The 20,179-nt window shown below is 31.7% G+C and overlaps 6 protein-coding genes across 7 annotated transcripts; 4 read left to right on the plus strand and 2 right to left on the minus strand.

Moving 5' to 3' along the window:
* Window positions 1–1,928: 1,928 nt before the first annotated feature.
* Window positions 1,929–7,607, plus strand: LOC139087567 (uncharacterized). The gene is made up of 7 exons (XM_070636401.1): window positions 1,929–2,374; window positions 2,445–2,725; window positions 2,791–2,965; window positions 4,428–4,844; window positions 4,966–5,246; window positions 5,833–5,994; window positions 7,222–7,607. Exons 1-7 carry the CDS (start codon window positions 1,989–1,991, stop codon window positions 7,605–7,607), a joined length of 2,088 nt encoding a protein of 695 aa, XP_070492502.1. The 5' UTR covers window positions 1,929–1,988.
* A 675-nt stretch (window positions 7,608–8,282) lies between these two features.
* Window positions 8,283–10,595, plus strand: CaBP1 (Protein disulfide-isomerase A6 homolog CaBP1). The gene is made up of 4 exons (XM_070636456.1): window positions 8,283–8,447; window positions 8,519–8,637; window positions 8,703–9,118; window positions 9,689–10,595. Exons 1-4 carry the CDS (start codon window positions 8,426–8,428, stop codon window positions 10,434–10,436), a joined length of 1,305 nt encoding a protein of 434 aa, XP_070492557.1. The 5' UTR covers window positions 8,283–8,425; the 3' UTR covers window positions 10,437–10,595.
* Window positions 10,596–10,666: 71 nt separating this feature from the next.
* Window positions 10,667–12,160, plus strand: LOC139087606 (uncharacterized). Of its 2 annotated transcripts, XR_011544143.1 has the most exons (3): window positions 10,667–10,769; window positions 10,874–12,041; window positions 12,106–12,160. XR_011544143.1 is itself a non-coding variant. In XM_070636457.1 (2 exons), exon 2 carries the CDS (start codon window positions 10,883–10,885, stop codon window positions 11,984–11,986), a length of 1,104 nt encoding a protein of 367 aa, XP_070492558.1. In that variant the 5' UTR covers window positions 10,667–10,769; window positions 10,874–10,882; the 3' UTR covers window positions 11,987–12,160. The 2 variants fall into 2 exon arrangements, 1 of the variants encoding a protein (XP_070492558.1); XM_070636457.1 differs by having other exon boundaries at window positions 10,874–12,160.
* LOC139087607 (uncharacterized) lies at window positions 12,140–13,667 on the minus strand. Its single transcript, XM_070636458.1, has 2 exons — window positions 13,446–13,667; window positions 12,140–13,370 (listed from the first exon to the last, which is right to left on the minus strand). Exons 1-2 carry the CDS (start codon window positions 13,483–13,485, stop codon window positions 12,931–12,933), a joined length of 480 nt encoding a protein of 159 aa, XP_070492559.1. The 5' UTR covers window positions 13,486–13,667; the 3' UTR covers window positions 12,140–12,930.
* Window positions 13,668–14,288: 621 nt separating this feature from the next.
* On the plus strand, window positions 14,289–16,589 carry mtm (phosphatidylinositol-3-phosphate phosphatase). The gene is made up of 4 exons (XM_070636450.1): window positions 14,289–14,421; window positions 14,482–14,662; window positions 14,724–14,995; window positions 15,053–16,589. Exons 1-4 carry the CDS (start codon window positions 14,356–14,358, stop codon window positions 16,325–16,327), a joined length of 1,794 nt encoding a protein of 597 aa, XP_070492551.1. The 5' UTR covers window positions 14,289–14,355; the 3' UTR covers window positions 16,328–16,589.
* A 513-nt stretch (window positions 16,590–17,102) lies between these two features.
* On the minus strand, window positions 17,103–20,169 carry LOC139087602 (zinc finger protein 260-like). Its single transcript, XM_070636453.1, has 7 exons — window positions 19,934–20,169; window positions 19,355–19,691; window positions 19,182–19,293; window positions 18,805–19,010; window positions 18,579–18,743; window positions 18,351–18,519; window positions 17,103–18,277 (listed from the first exon to the last, which is right to left on the minus strand). Exons 1-7 carry the CDS (start codon window positions 20,060–20,062, stop codon window positions 17,965–17,967), a joined length of 1,431 nt encoding a protein of 476 aa, XP_070492554.1. The 5' UTR covers window positions 20,063–20,169; the 3' UTR covers window positions 17,103–17,964.
* Window positions 20,170–20,179: the final 10 nt, after the last annotated feature.

Here is a 20,179-nt window from a genome sequence, read left to right on the forward strand (position 1 = left end):
ATATGAAAAATTATAGAGTTGAGGACTTTCTCATTGCCTTTATTTTCAATCGAAAAGATTTAGGAAAAATGAGATTTAATTTAATTTGATTTTAAATTCAAATTTCTTTTATTTTAATTTCTTAATAAACATTCAACTGTTGCTCTTTTAAATTGGTAAATGAGATTTGGGGTGAAGTGTTTTATGCTAAGGGCTGGGCTAGGATATTCAGGAGATGAGGATCAAACACTATTTTGGTAAATTTCTTGTTTGTTCTATAGTTTTTCATGAAAATAAATTCTCAAAATTCACCAAAATTTCTGCAATCTGTACAAGCCCCCTTCTCCCCCTCCTTTTCGCCCCTCTCCAAAAATTACTGACTACGCTCCTGTTACTTGTGGAACGCAATTCTTAAGTTTTTACAAATTTTCATCAAAATAAAGATTAAAATTCATAATTTATAAATTTGAATATTTTTCAAACAAATTAGAAATCGAACATTTAGATTTAAAGGAATAACACGAGCTACACAAATGATGAAGACTTTGCCACGAAGCTTTTAAGGCTCCGATAAACTTCTTTTATTAATACCAAATAAAGCCGCCTTCTTTTAGCGTCCATATGGCTGCCAAATTGTCGCTCGGGTAAGCCATGAACCGTTTACCGTGTCCAATTTCGTTTGAGGCTTACCAGCAAGGTGTGCCGCTTACCACTGACTTAGATACTGAAGCTAACTTGAACACTTATTTACACAGACTGAGCTCTAGAGCTTCAAATAAATCTCCAAATTTCATTTTCATCCAGAAATGAAAATTTTAAAAATAATTTTTTTTTATCAAAAATCTAACATTGCCTGAACTCTTTTGGTTTTTTTCGTAATACCCTAAATACAAAAGAATTTCTTTTCTATTCATTCATGAAAATTGAGAAAAGTTTATTTTTAAAAAATGTTTAGAATTTACAGAATAACAAATTCATTTTTCACAAAAGATAAAGTTCATTGTCAGATCAGTCGCTGGATAAATGTTGATCTTCAAACAGAAAATGACAAAAGAGGTGTCGAATTTCATTCAAAAATTTTCAGACGTTTTGTTATTGGACGTCACTTGAGTTATTGTTTTCATCTGGAAAAGTAGTGGAGATAGAGTAGAGCACAATGCGCATTTGCTCATACATACAGTTCATGTATTTAAAACTAGAGTCTTAGTTACTGTTACCATGTTCTAATTGGTAGCTTATGCCAGCGCAACAAAAGAATTCAAAAAAAATTCACAAATTAATAAATTGACAGCATTTTACAGAAAGGACATTGTTGATTTTGAATTCAAGAATGTTCAAATTTTAGGAATTTCCGGTCAAGGTTAATTCAGTGATATTACATTACAAAGTTTTCCGAATAAACTAAACGATAAATTCAGTCTAAAAACCAAAATGCATCCGAATCCGACTAACGGTCTTTTCCTCGAATCAAACCCGAATCATTTTAAAAGCTATTGCCCAGTATGTACAATCTATGTGACGTCACCCTAAAGGCCATAAAATTTTGGAAATGCCATCAACCGTATGCGTGTGCGATTTTGGTCGAGGCTTAAAAAAATAGAAAGATTGCCCAGCACTGCTATTCCGTTGTCAAAGTCGACTTGTAGCGACTTTGTTAGGTGTCTGTATAATAATTTCCAAGCTCTCTTCCACTTCAATCTGCTTTATTCCTGTAATCTCACAATCAGTCAAACTGCCACAATAACTCCAATTTTTCTTAGCTACAAAAAATAAATTATTTTTAAAAAATTTCTTCCGAAAATGATTTTTTAATCATTGTTTCCGTGTTAAAATTAGAAAGAACAAATACATTCATCACAATACAGTCACTGATTTACATTTTTTGACTCCAGATCGCAAAGTATATATATTTGGAGTGATTTTGGACACATTTAAACAGTCTGATTTCGGGCATAAAGCTATAAAGTTAGTTTGAATATTTAGTGCTTAAAAATTAAAATCAAGCAGTGATGAACAACGCAAATTTATATAAAAAGTCCAACGTTGTACAGCGTCGTGATGCAAAGGAAATAATTGAAGAATTTTCAAATCTTTTTAATTGGCATTGGGATGGATCGGATTCATTATTGGATATAGGTTGTGGTACTGGTGATGTTCTTGTTGAGCTCTTATTACCAAAAATTCCAATTAATACAAAAGTTATTGGCATTGACATATCCAAAGAGATGGTAAATTACGCAAATGAGAATTATAGTAATGAGGAATATTTGAAATTTTACAAAGTGGACATAGAAAGTGACTTTTTGAATGGTGATTGTAAAATGACTCCAATGATACCAAACAGCTTCAATTTCATCACCTCCTTCTATACTCTTCATTGGATTCAAAATCAAAGGTAAGAAAAGTTGTTGACAAACAAAAAAGGAACCTCAAAATGTGTTTTACATCCATTTATTCTCATATAGACAAGCCCTATCAAATATCTACAAATTATTGAAACCGAATGGAACATGCTTGTTAATATTTCTAGTAACAAATCCAATATATGATGTCTATAGACATCTATCGAGAATGAAGAAATATTCAAGATATATGAATGACGTGGAAAAATTCATAAGTCCATATCATAATGAAGAGAAACCATTGGATGTCTTTGAATCGATAGTCACACATGTTGGCTTCAAAATATCACATATTGAAATCAGGGATCAATTATTCATTTTTGATAATCTCGATATCTTGAAATGTAAGAAAATATTCAATTCTATAATTAATATTTCTGATATTAAATTCCTGCATATCCACACATAGATTCCGTAAAAGCTGTCAATCCATTCACATCAAGAATGCCTGATAACCTGCAGAATGAATTCCTCAGTGACTACGTGAAGAAAATTGAAGATCTTAATTTGATAAGATTTAATGAAGAGACATTAAAGAAAAATGTGGACACGCCTTACAAACTCATGGTTGCTGTTCTGACCAAGTGAATAAAAATGACTTTAATTAAATTGTAAGAAGATGGGTAGATTCACAAATGACGTCTTAAATTTAATTAGTAATGAGAAGTTTGAAAATGTATAGGGAATTCCATTGAATTGCAAGCAACTTTCTATTCTTTTATTTAAAATCAGTGGTGGACAACCTATGTGCCGCGGTACACTTTGGTGGTAAGCCTCTATCAAAACCATAGACAACATACGGTTCTAGGAATTTCTAAAGTTTTTTTTGTGGCACATTAGTGTGTCGCAGCACATAAGTTGCCCACCACTGGACCCCCTCCCCTAAATGTACTACAAAATTCAATGAATAAATAAATATCACGTTCTATTAGAAAATAAATCATTTGAAATCTCCAATGTAAAATAAATCAGCAATTTCATCAGAAATGTTCAACTTTTACTAACTTCTTTTGCGCATTAAGGCACTCATTAAGTACTATCTTAGAGCTATTTTATATAGACTATAAATTATTGAAATAATTATGAATTTAATGTAATATTGCATGACAATCTCGATTAAAATCAATCAATGATATATACTCAATGTGTAAAATACCTGTACATTGCGTAAGTAATTAGCATGCATATAAAATCTTGATAATAAATTGATGTTATAGATTGACCACAATAAATGAATTTGATCACGTTTTTATTTTGAATTAAGTATTAAATAACAGGCAGCATTTGATTCACAAATTGTATGCAGATTAGCATCTCACATGTTCTCACAGAATTAGTTATAGTACAATCAGGTAGAAAAGGTAGACAAAGTTAGTTTTAAAGCGCATTTTTGTACATTGAGTAGAATTGTGAGTTGGTGGCGAAATGACTTCGTACTTCGGTATCTAGAAATTAGTTCAGTTGTCCTTTTTCGAATCATATTCAGTGGAAACGCGGCTCAAAGCCTCTGCAGATAGAGCCTAGAGAATGAAGGCTGACAATAGCTTCAACAAAGGAGTGGTTCTGATCCCACTATAAAGATGTATGTCTACTAAATATAGTGATCTGACGTACTCTCAGTTCTAGAGAATGTAAGCCGACAATCATAAACCAGACGTCCTAGTGCAGCTCTGGATCTCAATGATCTGAATAGTTAAAGCTTTTTATGTCCAAAAGATAAGAGTCAGCACTTACAAAGCAAACAAATCTAAGTTTAAGCCGTTATCAATGCAAATTTTCGGACAACATCCGAGAGTTCTAAGAACAGATGAGAAACCTTGATCAAAAATGTCATTAAGTAAACTACCCGAAGTGACATATTTATTAATAATTAACTAAGCTGATAACAAAGCTAGCAAAAAAAACATGAATTCACGAATAAAGAAATGATCAAGTTTTGAAACAAATCAGTCAGTCAAAGTAAATAAACAAAACAAAAATGTATTTTGCACAAAACAATTGCGAATATCTGAACTTAGACTATCTGGAACTTGAAAAATAATGATAAATAGTCATGTTCAGAAGCTTTTCAGTCTCAGTTTTAATTTGTAAAATGAACAACGGTGATTTATATTTGAGAAATAATGACGTTCAGCGTCGCGATTCAAAGGAAGTGATTGATGAATTTTCACATTATTTTAAATGGAAACACGATGGTATGGATAAGCTGTTAGACATTGGTTGTGGTACTGGCGATGTTCTATATGATTTTGTCCTACCGACTGTACCAAAAAATATTCACAAAATTATCGGCATCGACATTTCTCAAAAAATTCTTAAATGTGCAAGAGAAAATTTCGGAAGTGAATTAATGGAATTCCATCAAGCAGACGTTTCAAATATTTCATGTTGTCAACATTTTGGTAATGAGGAATTTGACAACATAACATCATTTTACTGTCTTCATTGGATTCAAAATCAAAAGTATGTATATGTGCATGCAGTAAATGTAGAAGAAAATTGATTGCATCTCAAGACACGTAGTGGACGACGCACGTGCATCTGACAATACACAAACATATTTATTGTCATTTTCTTATTCTAGACAGACATTCGCCAACATTCATAAACTTCTCAGACCTAATGGCGTTGCAATAATTAATTTCTTAATAGAAACTCCACTTTTTGATATTTATGAGCGGCTATCAACATTTAAAAAGTACAAAGAATATATGAAGGATGTCAAACAATTCATATCACCATATCATCATGAGAAACAGCCACTTGAGTTAGTCAAAAAATATTGTACAAGTGCAGGATTTAAAATCAATCATATGGAGATCCGAGAAAAGATATTTGTGTATCAGAATGATGAGCAGTTAAAAGGTACAGAAATTATTTTTATAGTCACTGCACGAATTTGAACAAATTCTTCATAAAAATTTCATTTCGCAATTAGCAAGTGAAGCTCGTCTTACTGCTTTATAGAAATTACGTCTCACAAAATTAGCTTAAATTTTTTGACAGTATTCACTCAACTTTCTAGCATCTCTGCTGTGTTCAGTGCTTATTTGAAAAATATTACTGTCATAATTGCATTTTGATAGGCTGGCTTGCTAGCTAACTGAGGCTTGAGATCTCAGCAACCTGATATCGTTGAGAGCTCGGAATTGAAACATTAGCTCAGTACTATTGAGTTACTGACTTATCGCTTGATTTGCTAGCTTGAAACTATTGTTAAATGCTTTAATTAATGAATTTTCTGCTATATTTACAAAACTTGTTTGAAGTTTTCCCATTGAAAACAATTTAAATTTTTTCTGACCGTTAATTTTCAAAAGATTTTTCGACCGATATTTCATGAAATTTTTATTGTGGATCGTACTGATCACTGGACAAAAATGCGCTTAAGTCCCTCGATCAATAACACTATAACTTTAATCGTTTTTTCACTAATAATTTTTAATTACAGAAGCTCTCAAATCAGTCAATCCATTCACCAAGCGAATGCCTCAGAAACTACAACAACAATTTATTGATGACTATGTGAAGCTAGTCGGCGAAATCACAGAAAATCGTTTTCATAACGATGAGAAAATAATTTCACGCTATAGATTACTAATAGCTGTTTTAAGTAAATAGATTAATAATAAACTAAAAACATTTCAGCCTGTGCATTTTTGAGTAGTAAATTTTATTTTCCAGCACTATCTTTACAACGTGGGAAACGTGACGCTATTATGTGATAAAATTCAGATTTTCGTGTTGTTGTATCACAATAAAGTTGATGTTGTGTAATTATTTCAAGGTCATCCTACTCGATTAATTAATAGAAAGTCACGTGAATTGCTTCAATAGAATCTAAAGTCGTAGGTTATCACGTTTTTCTTTGTTTTTGTGGAAATAAATAATGTAAACAAAAATTTTTGCTATCACTGATTCATGCAATTCTTTAGAAAAATTGTATATTCTCACTTCAATTCCAGAGGTCGGATTTTAAGACGCAATCATTAAATGGGGTCATTTAATTATTACGATCGCTTTTGGGGGTAGGGGATATTGATATTGATATTCCCGGGGTGCCACGATTTGGAAAAAGGTTCGATTCGCATTTAAAAAATTATATGACTCATTCGTATCGAGTAAATTCTGTGCATTTTTGTTTCAGCGATCAAGTAATTTGTTGATAAACTAAAATTAATAAGTTTGCAGATTTTGAAAGCTGCAAATCAACAGAAGGGTTCTAGTCACTTCCCCAACTTAAAAAAACAAGATCCATTAGGGTAAAAGTCACTTCTTTAACCTTAAAAACAAGATCCAATAAAGTTCAAAACACCATGCAACGAATTAATTTTTTTATAATTTAACGGATTTTCGCAATTCAAACCTTTTAGCGGTTACGACAAATTCAATCTTTTTTTCAGAAAACACTGTAACGACATTGAAAAACACTGTAAAACATTGTAAAACACCAAAACACGGAAGTGAGCAATTAAAACAATTATGAGCTCACTACGATGTCTAGATAAAGTTTTCAGTGTCTGCCGAACAAACAACCTTCCAAAGGGCATTATTAACCTACCTTTTCGAAACAAGTTACAAAAATGCGCTAAAAACATCGTGTAAAAATGCGCTTCTAACACAAAATCATTTTAACTTTAAAAACATATTTTCACCTATTTCCTATCACAAATCAGATTTATGCTGACGCTTTAAAAATGGAAATCCGCATTGTCGCTACAAAATTTTATTTTTATGAAATATTCAATCAGTTGTAAATATGAGAAGGTTGAGTAAGTTGAGAATTTCAGTCTCTAATATCTTAAACTAATTAAGAATTTTACAGTTTTTATAATTTTAGCACTTTCTGTCCATCCTTCTACATCACTGTATGAAAGTGATGAAAATATAGCACTGCTGACATCGAAGAATTTCGATGATCTCGTTGTCAAGTCCAGCAACATGTGGGTAGTCATGTTCTACTCATCACGATGTCGGCATTCAATCAACATTGCACCAGAGTTTAGCAGAATAGCAAAACGATTGAATTATCATTTCTTTGTGGGTGCTGTGGACTGTATAAAAGAAAAGGAAGTTTGTTATCGTTTATATAGAATCAATGGATATCCATCAATTGGATTTTTATATGACAAATTAATTATTGATTTTCGTGGTGACATTAATCTTGTGGATGTATCAAATGCAGCTTTTCGAGCCTTTAATGAATATGTTGATTATTTTAGTTAATTAAATCGAAAACTGCTGAATCACTTTACAATATTAAGTATCAACTTTTTCAAATACATGTGCTAAAACCGTTATTTTTTGAAAACCACGTGGAGCTTCAAATTTAATTTTAATTAAATCGGATTATATGAAGTTTTTGGTCAAAAAGATGTGGGCGATTCTTCGGCAAATAGGAGCTTATAAATTTAGTGGATGTATCAAATGCTGCTTTTCGAGCCTTTAATGAATATGTTGATTATTTTAGTTAACAATAGAAAATTGCTGAATCACTTTACAATATTAAGTATCAACTTACATTAAATAATATTGAATAAAGTATTAATTTTGAGAATTCAAAACTATTTTTTGGGAATTCACTTTATGTAATGTAGAACATTTGTTTACGTGTTATTATGCATCATAATCGACCAATCACAGCAAACTTTGTCATGACTATTAGTAAAAATGCACATTTTTACATGTAATCTATTTATGAGCTTCTTCATCTTACTGTACATAAATATTGTTACAATATGTCAATCAAAAATGTACAATTTATTCATTAGAAATTCAGGAATCGGCAAATAATAAAAGTAAACAGTTTGTCCGTTAAATAAAAATTCAAATTTTTAGTACAAAAAATTTAGTACAACAACTTCGTACCCATCTGAAATCAACCAATCAGAGCTCGTTTCATCATCAATTTCTTTAGACTGACTTCTTAAATATACATTTTCGTGGATATTTGAACATTTCAATTATATTTAAGGAAGAAACAAGCACAAAATAAGACTTAGTCAGATAGTTCATTCAATTGTTTAGAAAATAAGTCATTTAAGATGATAAGTTTAAAGTTTTTCGGTAAGTTTTGTGAATTTATAATTCCGGCATAGTTTAATTAATAATTTAATCTCTTTTTTATCTATGAAAAGGTCTATTATTTGTATTTATCAATATTACCACCGCCCTATATGAAAGTAGCGATGAAGTTGTACAACTATCCTCAGTAAATTTCGACAGACTGGTCACAAATAGCGATAATGTGTGGATTGTAAGTGATAAGACAACAGAAACATCCAGACTGCTTTATTTATTACAAATTTTATGCAATTACAGGTTGAATTCTTTGCCCCATGGTGTGGTCACTGTAAAAGTTTAGCTCCAGAATACAAGAAATTAGCAAAAGCATTGAAAGGAGTTGTAAAAGTTGGTGCTGTAGATTGTGACGAACACAAAGATATGGCTGGAAAGTATGGCGTACAAGGATTCCCAACGATCAAAATCTTCACAGGAAAAGACTCAACACCATATCAAGGTGAAAGAACTGCAAAGGCAATGGCTGAAGCAGCTTTGGCAGCAGCAAAGAAAAAAGTCAAGGATCAATTGGAAGGCAAATCATCAGGAAAATCAAGCGGCAGTGATAAGAGCTCAGGTGGAGATGAAGTTGTAGAACTTACAGACTCAAACTTTAAGAAATTAGTTCTCGATAGTGACGAACCATGGCTTGTAGCAATGGTTGCTCCATGGTGTGGGTAAGTTCGAATTTCTCTAATTAATTTCTATAGACGATCATAGAAACTACTAGAAACAGCTACGTGGTATTTTCAGAACCACTGAAAGTGATCATAATATTTTTTTTTTGTCGTGGGTTGTTCCTTTAAGGTCAACCACGTAATTATTACCATTTGTGCATATTATGGCATATAGATGATCATGTCTTCTTATTATTTCCATCTAGACACACAGAAACCACAAAATTAGAATGAAAAGTGTGTCATTTAATCGTCATCTTCTCCTTTTATTATTTATTCAGTATTTTGGAGATTCCGTTTATGCAAACATTTGGTATATCAGAGTCTATTGACTTTATGTCCGTAATATATCAAACATGCTCAATTGTTGTTAGACAATAATAGTTTCTAGCGGTTTTTTGGTACTCAAGTGATCATTTTCATGCTTAATAGTAAGGCATTTGTTTAGTGTAATAATGCATAGAATCACCTTCAAGAACTGTTTCCTTATCTTTCAATGACATCGAATATGTTGTTTAATTATTTATACGAGACATTAATTCAATACTTTTATTTCCAAAACATTTATAGACATTGTAAGAACTTGAAGCCAGAATATGCTAAAGCCGCACGAGAACTTAAAGGAAAATTCAAGTTGGGTCAACTCGATGCCACTGTTCATACATCAACAGCACAAGAATATGGAGTTCAAGGATATCCAACAATCAAATACTTCCCAGCTGGCAAGAAGAGCCGATCATCAGCTGAAGAATACGATGGTGGACGTACATCAGGTGCAATTGTTGAATGGGCATCAAGTCGATATGTTGAAAACATTCCAGCACCAGAAGTTTATGAATTGACATCAGAAGAGGCTGCTAAGACAGCATGTGAAAATAAGCCATTGTGTGTAGTTTCAATTCTTCCAAATATTTATGATTGTCAAGCTGACTGCAGAAATGGATACATTAAGATGCTTGCCGAACAAGCTGATAAGTTTAAGCAAAAGCAATGGGGATGGTTATGGGCTGAAGGTGGTTCACAGCTTGACATTGAAGATGCTTTGGACATTGGTGGTTTTGGATATCCAGCAATGGCAGCCGTTAACCTGAAAAAGATGAAATACTCAATTCTACGTGGTGCATTCTCAAAGGATGGAATTTATGAATTTTTACGTGATCTCTCGTTCGGCAGAGGAAATACAGCACCAGTTAAAGGAGCACAATTACCAAAAATTAACAAAATTACACCATGGGATGGAAAGGATGCTGAACCAATTCAAGAAGAAGACATTGATCTGTCAGATGTCGAATTAGATGATATCAAAGATGAGCTATAAGTTAATTTTTAAGTCAATTCTTATTTTAAAGTCTTTCCTTAAGCAAGAAAAAGTCTTAATTGAGTTAATATGAAACAAATTTTTATAGTGATTTATTTCGGTCCTCCCAACAAATTGTGAAAAAAATAAAAGATTACCTATTATGTAACATTAACTTAATTCCAGTACTTTTTTGGCTTTTTATTTTTTAACGGTTATAAAAAATTTGAAAATTATAAAGTAGTCGTAGGATTTACCCTTGGCGCTAAAAACTGCATTGTGTGCTCAAAATTAATAATTAACAATTTTCAACTGTAACTAAACATATTTAAAGGCAAGTGTGAAACCTATCCTGTAAGTGAAACCTTAATCAGTAGGGTAATGATGAAAGTCATTCAACAATTATAGCTTTTATTGCTTATTTTAGTCAAAAGATTTTCAATAAAATATTTTTACAGATTAACGTCATGGATCCATTAGAAGTACTTCCAGAAGAAGTATATGAAAAAATCTTCAAACATCTCAACAAAAATGATATCTTACAAGCATCATTAGTCTCAAAATATTGGTATCGAGTGATTGGAAGATCAAGAAGATGTATGAATAAAATCGCAGGATTTCATGTATCGTTTCGAGAAATGCCGGACATTAAGCACTACTTAGAAAGTGAACGACAATATCAACATTTACACCTTTTTCATGATTTCAACGATATAAAACATGATTCTAAAATATTAAGGAGACTTCGATCAATTGTGAACAAATTTGCAGGATCATTGGTAACATTAAAGTCACACATTGACATTCCAAGAACTTCTGATCTACCAAAGTTAAAAGAATTGGAAATCTACTGCTCTGCTTTCTATCAACATAATTATTGCATCGAGAAACTTGGATTAATTTCAAGAGCCAAACGTTTACACAAATTGACAATACACTGTTCGGAACTGTGTAAGCATTCTGTTAAAGCAGCACAACAAAATATCAAAAAAATTGGCAGTCTCAAGGTTTTGATGATAAAAGATTTCTACTTGTTGGATGGATTGAGCTCTGAAAATTATAAAATTGAAGAATTTCGTCTATCCGGTTACTCAAATGTGGAATGGATTCCATCTTATTATGAATTTTTCAACTCTCAGCAACAGTCCCTGAAGCTTATTGACTGTGTCATGGGCTTTAAACAAATTGCATTCTTTATGGAGAATTTTCCAGTGTTGGAAACGCTCATTGTTCGAAATGAAACATTTGACGAAGAAGAAATGGAGGAACTAATGGCTATTGATGCTTTAAAATATCCATTAAATGAAAGTATCACAACATTTGGATACTTTGGATTTGTTTTCAATGGAGAAACAGACAATTTAATCTCAATATTTCCAAAATTGAGAAAATTACAAAAGCTGCAGCTTAACTTCATCGATCCAAAATTAACCGATTCAATTCTAGACCTGAAGACTGTTAAAACTGTTGAGTATTGTGATATTGATGACCTTTTTCCGGATTATCGTCGACGTGTGGAACAGAACATTCGGAATTCAACATGCAAGTTTATTCGTATTAAGAATTTTTAAGCAGTAATGAGCTATTACTGTGTACTTTTACATGCTGCGACTTCAAACTCTGGTAGTAAGTACATGTATTAAAATTTATGCTGGCTGTGGATGTATGAAATAATTTGTCATACCCTTAGCATCTAACTTCCGATTAAATAAACATATTGGAACTACTATATTAAATCCATCAAATTTATTCAGGTATCAAAAATTTTATTTATGTCAATAAGATATAAAAAATTATTCTAAATAGAAAAATACATCAATTGTCGACGAAAGAATCTCTCAAAACTATCCATTTTTTCTAATCTTATAAAAATATATTCAGGAAGTCAAAAATGTCAATTCTGCTTAGATCAAAAATAGTTAATGTATATAAAATATAGTAATGCATCATAAGAATGTGCGCATTTGTCTTTTACTTCTGGATAATTGAACAGTTAGTTGCAACAGAGAGTTTGCAGCTATCAAGTAGTTTGAGGCATACATATTTATAAAAATGGAGATTGTCTTTTTATGGCAAACATGTATAGGCAATGATTGAAACATGATATGTAATGTTATTTTATGAGATTCTCTTACACTTATGCTTAAAAAATTCCAAAATCTCTTTTGAGGGCATTCACAAATGACGCCTGACATTTATTTAAGGGATAGGAGGGATCTGATGCATCTACAGAGATGCTGAGGCTGGATAGAATATTAAAATTGGAAGTAAATTCTGGAAAATGTCAACATAATCCACCAAAAATTATGACAGACCCCCCTCAATGTCAGACGTCATAAGTCAAGGACCTCGATTGCTTTCGCAGTATAAATTCATTGTTAATTAGTTTTTTTTGTAGGTATAAATGCCACATAAATTTCGTATAGAAAATGTTTCCAAAAAATATTAATTTTTATGCAGTTTTTTTCAGTCTTGAATTTCATCAAATTTAGAGTAAAATAGAGAGAATTCAGCATTAAACATCATGTTCGTTACTGTATGATGCATTAGTTGATTTTGTACCACTGGATGTAGACTCATCGTACTCAAATTCTCGTGAGTGTGTTGGAGTGACTGATGATCGGCTCATAACATCATACTTTGATTCTTTTGAGCATAGGAATGGATAGAATTGGATAAAGTAATATCCTGCAAATCCCAAGGTCATAATCATTGTCAAAATAAATACAATTTGTGGTGTCGATATGTTTCTGCCCGAGGACTTTGGTTGAGTTGTTGCTTCTTTGGATTTCTTATTATAATTGTTTCCATACTCATTGCCTAAACCAGACAATGGATATGGATGATTTCCACCTTTTGATTTCGGAGATCCACCATTATTATATGCTCGACTTCCACCGCCCAATGATCTTCCGCCACCAAATGCCTCTACATTGTTGTAACATGTCGCAATGTCTAAAATTTTATCAAAATACAAGACATCAGCATGTTAAGGTACACGAAAATTATTTTATGATAAGAAATACTTACAAAATATGATAAAAAGCGAGAATGTAAGTTTGATGTTCATGTTGGGCTTTTTCAACTCAAATTAATGCTAAATAGATCATAAAACCAAACTTTTCATGCACAGTCGGTGCTTAATAATGAATTTATTCACTTTATACTTATTAATTTAATACAACTTTCGCAAAATTACGACACAATTAGGTTTTTGTTTGAATTATAAACATTACATGCTGGGTGACCAGACTGACTAAATTCTTTACGTGCATGTATGTACGTGAATTTGGAACAAAAGGAATTTTTTGTATCTAAACAGTTGCGCCATCTGGAAGCAATTTGCGTGAGTTCAGAAGTATGGTCTGTTTTATGTTACATTGATGTGTTAATTTATCAACTCTCTTGTTTATGCTGTATATTCTATATTAAGTGGTTCATCAATTTTACATGCTGCAGCATCTAGTCTAGCAAATGGACCAATTTAACTCCATCTCTATTGACGATTCTATTTCTAAGTGTCTATAGTTGGTAATCTCATAAATTTAGATCGAAATTGTCACTTCCAACGTTTGAAAACTTAAATAAGTTAATGCTACATGCTTAAAAACGCTACAAGAAATTTTAAAATTTTAACGTTTTTTAAAAATTTGAAATGAATCCGAAATTTCTGTAAAACATAGCAATCATTGACTATGGATTTAATTTAGTCATATAATTTTTCTCATTTTATTAATTGCCGATATTTATTGGATGATTCAGCACCACCCAAAGCATCTATTAAATAGAAATTTCAATTTTACAATAATTGTCATAGTTAAATTTTGGATGCTCTTAAAATTTAAGGCAAATTAAGATTATATCCATCATACTTGACGATACACAATTCTAGTTAGATAAATAGTAAATAAAATCAAAAATTCATTAATATCAGAAAAAGATGAATAATAACGATGTAAACTCCAAAAGATCAGGATCAACAGATTCTTTGAACAACGATTCTAGTGTAATTAAGTTTTATATAGTTAATCTAGGAGTAATTCACTGATTTTTACTCTATTTTCAGTATTCAAAAGAATTTTCATTTTTACCCAATGAAACGTTTCAAGAAAAGAATGAAGTAACTTATATCTGTCCATTTTATGGACCTACAAGAGGCATTCTTATCATTACAAATTACCGATTATTCTTCAAATCATATCCAACAGAAAAGGAAGTATCAAGTCAAATTCTGGATGTTCCATTGGGTAAGTAAAAAGAAGTAAATTTATGTGATGCGAGACTAAACTCTTCTTGATTCATTTACAGGCGTTGTCTCCAGAATTGAAAAAGTCGGCGGCGCAAGTTCCAGAGGTGAAAATTCGTATGGAATCGATATATTATGCAAGGATATGAGAAATTTACGCTTTGCACATAAGCAGGAAAATCATTCGAGGAGAACTGTCTTTGAGAAGCTTCAAAAATTTGCATTTCCGCTTGCCCATAACATTAAACTGTTTGCCTTTAGTTACTCAGAAAATTTTGCTGAGGATGGATGGACAATATATGAGCCGATTGCAGAATTTCGTCGAATGGGATTAGTAAGTGATTTTGTGACTAATTAAATTAAATAAATTAATCTGGATCTTAATTTTTAGGGTACAAATGCCAACATTGAATGGAGAATAACAAAAATCAATCAAAATTACGAATTATGTGACAGTTATCCAGCAGTATTAGCTGTTCCCCGTGCAATCACAGACGAAGATTTAAGAGCTGTTGCCAATTTTCGTTCACGAAATCGTTTGCCAGTGTTGTCTTGGATTCATCCTCAATCATTGGCAACAATAACACGTTGCAGTCAGCCACTGTGTGGAGTGTCTGGAAAGAAGTCATCAGAAGATGAAAGTTATATTAATGCTATTATGGATACAAATGCTTTATCACATAAATTGACTATCACGGATGCTCGTCCGTCTTCAAATGCTGTTGCAAATAGAGCAAAGGGCGGAGGATATGAGTCAGAAGATGCTTATCAAAATGTTGAATTAATTTTCCTTGATATTCACAATATTCATGTAATGCGTGAGAGTTTGAGGAAATTAAAGGAAATATGCTTTCCAGCAACGGATGATCCAAAGTGGCTTTCTGCTGTAGACAATACAATGTGGCTTAAACATATTAAATGCATCTTGACTGGATCCATTCGCATTGTTGATCGAATAGAAAATTTGAAGAATTCAGTAGTTGTACATTGCAGTGACGGTTGGGATAGAACTGCTCAATTAACAGCTCTGGCAATGCTTATGTTAGATCCATATTATCGTACTATCAAAGGATTTGAAGTTTTAATTGAAAAGGAATGGTTAAGTTTTGGACATAAATTTCAGCAAAGATATGGACATGGAGACATTAATCATTCAGATGCTGATCGATCTCCAGTTTTCATACAATTTATCGACTGCGTATGGCAAATAAGCAGGCAATTGCCAATGGCAATGGAATTTAATGAGCACTTCTTAATAACAATACTTGATCACTTATATTCATGTCGTTTTGGAACTTTCTTATGCAATACTGAAAGAGAAAGAGTTCATGAAGTCAAGAGACAAACAGTCTCGTTATGGTCATGGATTAATGCATCATTAGACCTTTACAGAAATCCACTTTATGGAGGATTTGTCAATTCATCACAAACTCAAACTGTTCTTAAACCAATTGCAAGTATGCGTCATATTCGATTATGGAAAGGACTTTATTGTAGATGGAATCCATCAATGAGAACAGAAGATCCAGTTTATCAGAGAACTCGTGAGCTCTTAGCATTACAGGATCAATTGAAACGACAAGTTGATGAGATCATTGAGTGCAAGAATGAATCAAATAATAAAACTACCAATCAGCTATCTCGATTGTCATCTCCACTACATTAGATTACAAATTTCCATAATTAAAGAGTATTTAGGAACTAATATTATGCATTTATTTATCCCCATTTATATTTTAGATGATTATGACTAAAAGCTTTAATGCTTCAATGTCCTTTCTATAATGTCTGTTATTATCAAAAATAATTCCTTCTTGCACAACGCAAAACTTATACTAATTTGTATGTATAGAGCAAACCTGTTATGCCATTATTCCAAAAAAACACTTCCAAAAGTTGATAATAAATTCGAAATTTATTAAAAATTTAAGAAATGTCTTTAATTATGCAGGATAAACAATGTTGAGGAAGATTAGAATGGAAGTTGACGATCTTCCTATCCTACGATGAATCATGATATATTTCGCTGATGACACAGTGTTGCACAATTTATGATCCTAGTGACATTACTATGTTGCGATACATAATTAGGTAAAAACCCTGTCTGTGTGTCGCAGAAAGTTTGTTGGAGCAACAGTTGTCACAACACAAGACACATGTGTTGCAATCTAATAAATTTGAAAATATTGTTAAAGTTCGATGTTGAAGCAACAGTTGACACCACATACGACATATGATTAATAATACTTCTCAGCTCAAACATATTTATATAATCTAATTCCAATTTTCCAGCAATTTATTTAAGGGTTCAATGTTTAAAAAATTACAATGATTTAATTCTTTTTCTTTTTTTTTTTTTGTTTAATAATTTTTGATGCACTTATATTTGTGTTTATTTATTGATCATGCAAATGTATACCATCTACAAATTAATTTTTTTATATTTATTATTTTCTCTTAAATTTGCATGAGAACTTACTTATCTAATATTTATAATTATTAATATTTTTTATTTTTTCAATAGTAATTCAATGATAATTTTTTTTAGTAAGAAAATGAAATTAATTAAGGTGCACAAATCTACAAAAATGCCATTAGATCCAATGGCCATACTAACTATTTTACAAATTCTTATTTAGAAACTAAATCATTGGGAAAAGATCAAAATGAAAAATTTTTTGTTGATCGTTGCATGAACGTTCTTGTTATGTACTTTAGAGTAAGATATTTAAAACAGTCATCTTAAACGATGACTAGAGCGCAGTTTTAAGTATCAAATTACTAATAACATGTCCGTCCAACTGGATATCGTGTCCATTTTAAGAGTCCCCAATAAAGTTCTTGTAAATTTCATAGATTTCGTCAAGTGTCGACCAAAAAGTCAAATTACAGTCTGTATATAAATATTGCTGTTTACAGAATGTCAAATTTTGATGATTAGCTGCATATTTTGTACTTGTTCGTGTTCAGAACTGTATACTGATTGGATCCTTTTTAGAATCAAAAGATCCTTATGCCTTAATATGCAATCTTTTAACAGATTTCCTTTTTGAAGAACTAGTGAGCAATTGAGGATCAAATTTTAAAGTTGTCAGTTTTAATGTCCACTTTAAATGTCAGTTGACTATAAACTTTATGTTCTCTTATCAAATCAATAAATATGCAGAACGTCCGTACCTTAAAAATGCGCTCTAAATGGTATTTGTACAAATTAAATAGTAGTCATTACAAAAACTGATTAAAACAGAGACAATGCCGACAATTTTTATGTTCATGTTATGAATAATTTAAATTTTTTTAGCTTTACGCTAACTGGAAATTCTGATTTGAAAACTCAACTGGTACATCCTTGATTCCATTAAGCAGTTGATTAACAAAATCAGGACCTAAGTTTTGATGGTGGGACAAAATGTGTGCTCGATATCGATCCTTTCGTGGAAAATCGGATGTACATCCAACAACTTGACATCGAATTTTCGCTTTCATATGAACTGTGGAGATGTGACGATTTAAATGGTTCTTGGCCATATACTGATTACTGCAATATTGACACTGATACTTTTTAATGTTTGAATGAGAGTTCATATGATGATTTAATTCTGATTGCGTAAAGTACCTGAAAAATGTCAGTAAAAAAATTGCAATTAATTAATCTCTTCTATTGGCTAAAAATAAATTTGATGACATACATTTTATCGCATTGTTCACATTTCAATGTAGGTGCTTGATGATGATGCAAATGATGGAGCTTAAGAGCTTGCTTCGAGAAGAATAATTTACCGCATGCATGACATGGTATATGAGGATTGCCTGTATGGATTATTTGATGCGCTTTCAAACTTGAATTGTTGTAGAATGCTAAAATGGAAATGAATTTTCAGAACGTGCACTTGATGTATCCTTTATTTATAGCTTACCTTTATCGCACACTAGACAAACAAAGTTCTTCTTCTGTGTGTGACGTAACATGTGCTCTTTAAGATTCTCTTTCTGCTTAAATGACGAATCACATCCTTTGTGATCACACTTGAATGGACGATCATCACAGTGAACGTTCTTAATGTGAATTTTAAGCTCGGTACCTAAAATTGATTAATCAAAACATTACAAATAGTCACGAGATAAAACTGCTAATAATGTTACCTGTTGTGAATGCAGACGGACACTGATCGCAATGATAATCTTTAATTTTAAAATGACGCTTCAAATGCTCCTCAATGTGCTGCTTCTTAAATGTCCGTAATCCACAAATATCGCACTCGAATCGTTTCTCTTTTAGATGAACTCGTTGATAGTGACGACGCAGATATGATGCTAAGAATGATTTTCCACAATCTGCACATAGTTTTCTGTGGACAAAATGAACAAAATTAATTATTTGTGTGTTGCTCGGTATCGTTTGGATCATAAATTGTAGTCAAATGTTATGATTTTCAGCAGTTAGCACTTGAAAGAATTCTCATCCAATTCACAAGTTTGCTAATTGTTTTGGTAAATTTGCATAATCTTGTTATACTTACTGTTTCTCTCTTGGATTTTCGGCTAATGGATTGCGGGGTTTTCGTTTAATGACAGTTTTTCCTGGATGTGAAGATGAAGACATCGACTGCATGTCAGCGAATCCCCATGAATCTGTGATTAATTATGAAAATGCTATAAATAAGGCAAAGTTCTTTTTCATTCTAAAACTTACTATAAATTCCTTCATAATTTGGATTATTATTTCCTTCAATTTTAAATTGATAATTATATCCAGCTTGTTCTCCATCCTGATCTTGATCGTGTGATTCTGAATCAAAGTTAATGTTATTTGAATTATAGGACTCATTTTCTGCTACTTCCAATTTTATTTTCACCGCCTGCGATATATCTATAAAATTTTCTTCTTCTTTCGAGTGTTCATCGTCGTGAAAAACTTGATATAATATTGCCTGATTGTTTATAAGCTCTTTCCGGAACTGACAAAAGTTCTTTACATTATCGAAACACTTTATACAGATAGTGTTTGAATATAAAGGTTGCATTTTTAACTAAAAGGAAACAATAATAATAACATTAATATTTGATGCTTTCATTCTGGATCTCGATAATTATTATGCTGACTACTTGGCAAATGGAATTTAAATGTTATCCATAAAGCTCTTAAATCTGGTTTACTTGATTCAATTTACTTCAAAAGCATTTATTCATTGATAATCAATTTGATTCCTCTAATACAGCATAGCGCAGCATAAAATTAAGATTTATGATTTTTTTTTTGTTTGTTATATACCTCGGTTTGAGTGATATTTCTGAATTCCTCAGATATTTGCGATGTTATAACTATTCTTTCATCATTATCATCATCAAATATTCGCAAGCAGAACCGACAGTTGTTATTTGCACTGTTATTTTTCTCCATATTTCAGTAGTTTGTTAGTTAAAATCATTAAATAAATTTTTTTTTTGATAAAATAAGAGAAATTTTTAGTCAACTTTTGAACTTCCACACTCAGTTAAGTTTCATGCCCCCTGAAAT

Source organism: Chironomus tepperi, unplaced genomic scaffold, assembly GCF_022539635.2.
Source record: "Chironomus tepperi strain 1889 unplaced genomic scaffold, CSIRO-AGI_Ctep_v1 contig_128, whole genome shotgun sequence".
Lineage (NCBI taxonomy): Eukaryota > Metazoa > Arthropoda > Insecta > Diptera > Chironomidae > Chironomus > Chironomus tepperi.

Coding starts and splice junctions, on each gene's coding strand:
- LOC139087567 (XM_070636401.1), top strand. CDS start 1,989: ATGAACAACGCAAATTTATATAAAAAGTCCAACGTTGTACAGCGTCGT. Junction 5,247..5,832: donor GAATGATGAGCAGTTAAAAG/GTACAGAAATTA, acceptor TTTTAATTACAG/AAGCTCTCAAATCAGTCAAT. Junction 5,995..7,221: donor ATTACTAATAGCTGTTTTAA/GTAAATAGATTA, acceptor TTATAATTTTAG/CACTTTCTGTCCATCCTTCT.
- CaBP1 (XM_070636456.1), top strand. CDS start 8,426: ATGATAAGTTTAAAGTTTTTCG. Junction 8,638..8,702: donor ATAGCGATAATGTGTGGATT/GTAAGTGATAAG, acceptor ATGCAATTACAG/GTTGAATTCTTTGCCCCATG. Junction 9,119..9,688: donor ATGGTTGCTCCATGGTGTGG/GTAAGTTCGAAT, acceptor AAACATTTATAG/ACATTGTAAGAACTTGAAGC.
- LOC139087606 (XM_070636457.1), top strand. CDS start 10,883: ATGGATCCATTAGAAGTACTTCCAGAAGAAGTATATGAAAAAATCTTC.
- LOC139087607 (XM_070636458.1), bottom strand. CDS start 13,485: ATGAACATCAAACTTACATTCTCGCTTTTTATCATATTTT. Junction 13,371..13,445: donor CTCGCTTTTTATCATATTTT/GTAAGTATTTCT, acceptor ATAAAATTTTAG/ACATTGCGACATGTTACAAC.
- mtm (XM_070636450.1), top strand. CDS start 14,356: ATGAATAATAACGATGTAAACTCCAAAAGATCAGGATCAACAGATTCT. Junction 14,422..14,481: donor CTTTGAACAACGATTCTAGT/GTAATTAAGTTT, acceptor CTCTATTTTCAG/TATTCAAAAGAATTTTCATT. Junction 14,996..15,052: donor AATTTCGTCGAATGGGATTA/GTAAGTGATTTT, acceptor CTTAATTTTTAG/GGTACAAATGCCAACATTGA.
- LOC139087602 (XM_070636453.1), bottom strand. CDS start 20,062: ATGGAGAAAAATAACAGTGCAAATAACAACTGTCGGTTCTGCTTGCGA. Junction 19,011..19,181: donor GAAAATCCAAGAGAGAAACA/GTAAGTATAACA, acceptor TTTTGTCCACAG/AAAACTATGTGCAGATTGTG. Junction 18,278..18,350: donor TGTGAACAATGCGATAAAAT/GTATGTCATCAA, acceptor GACATTTTTCAG/GTACTTTACGCAATCAGAAT.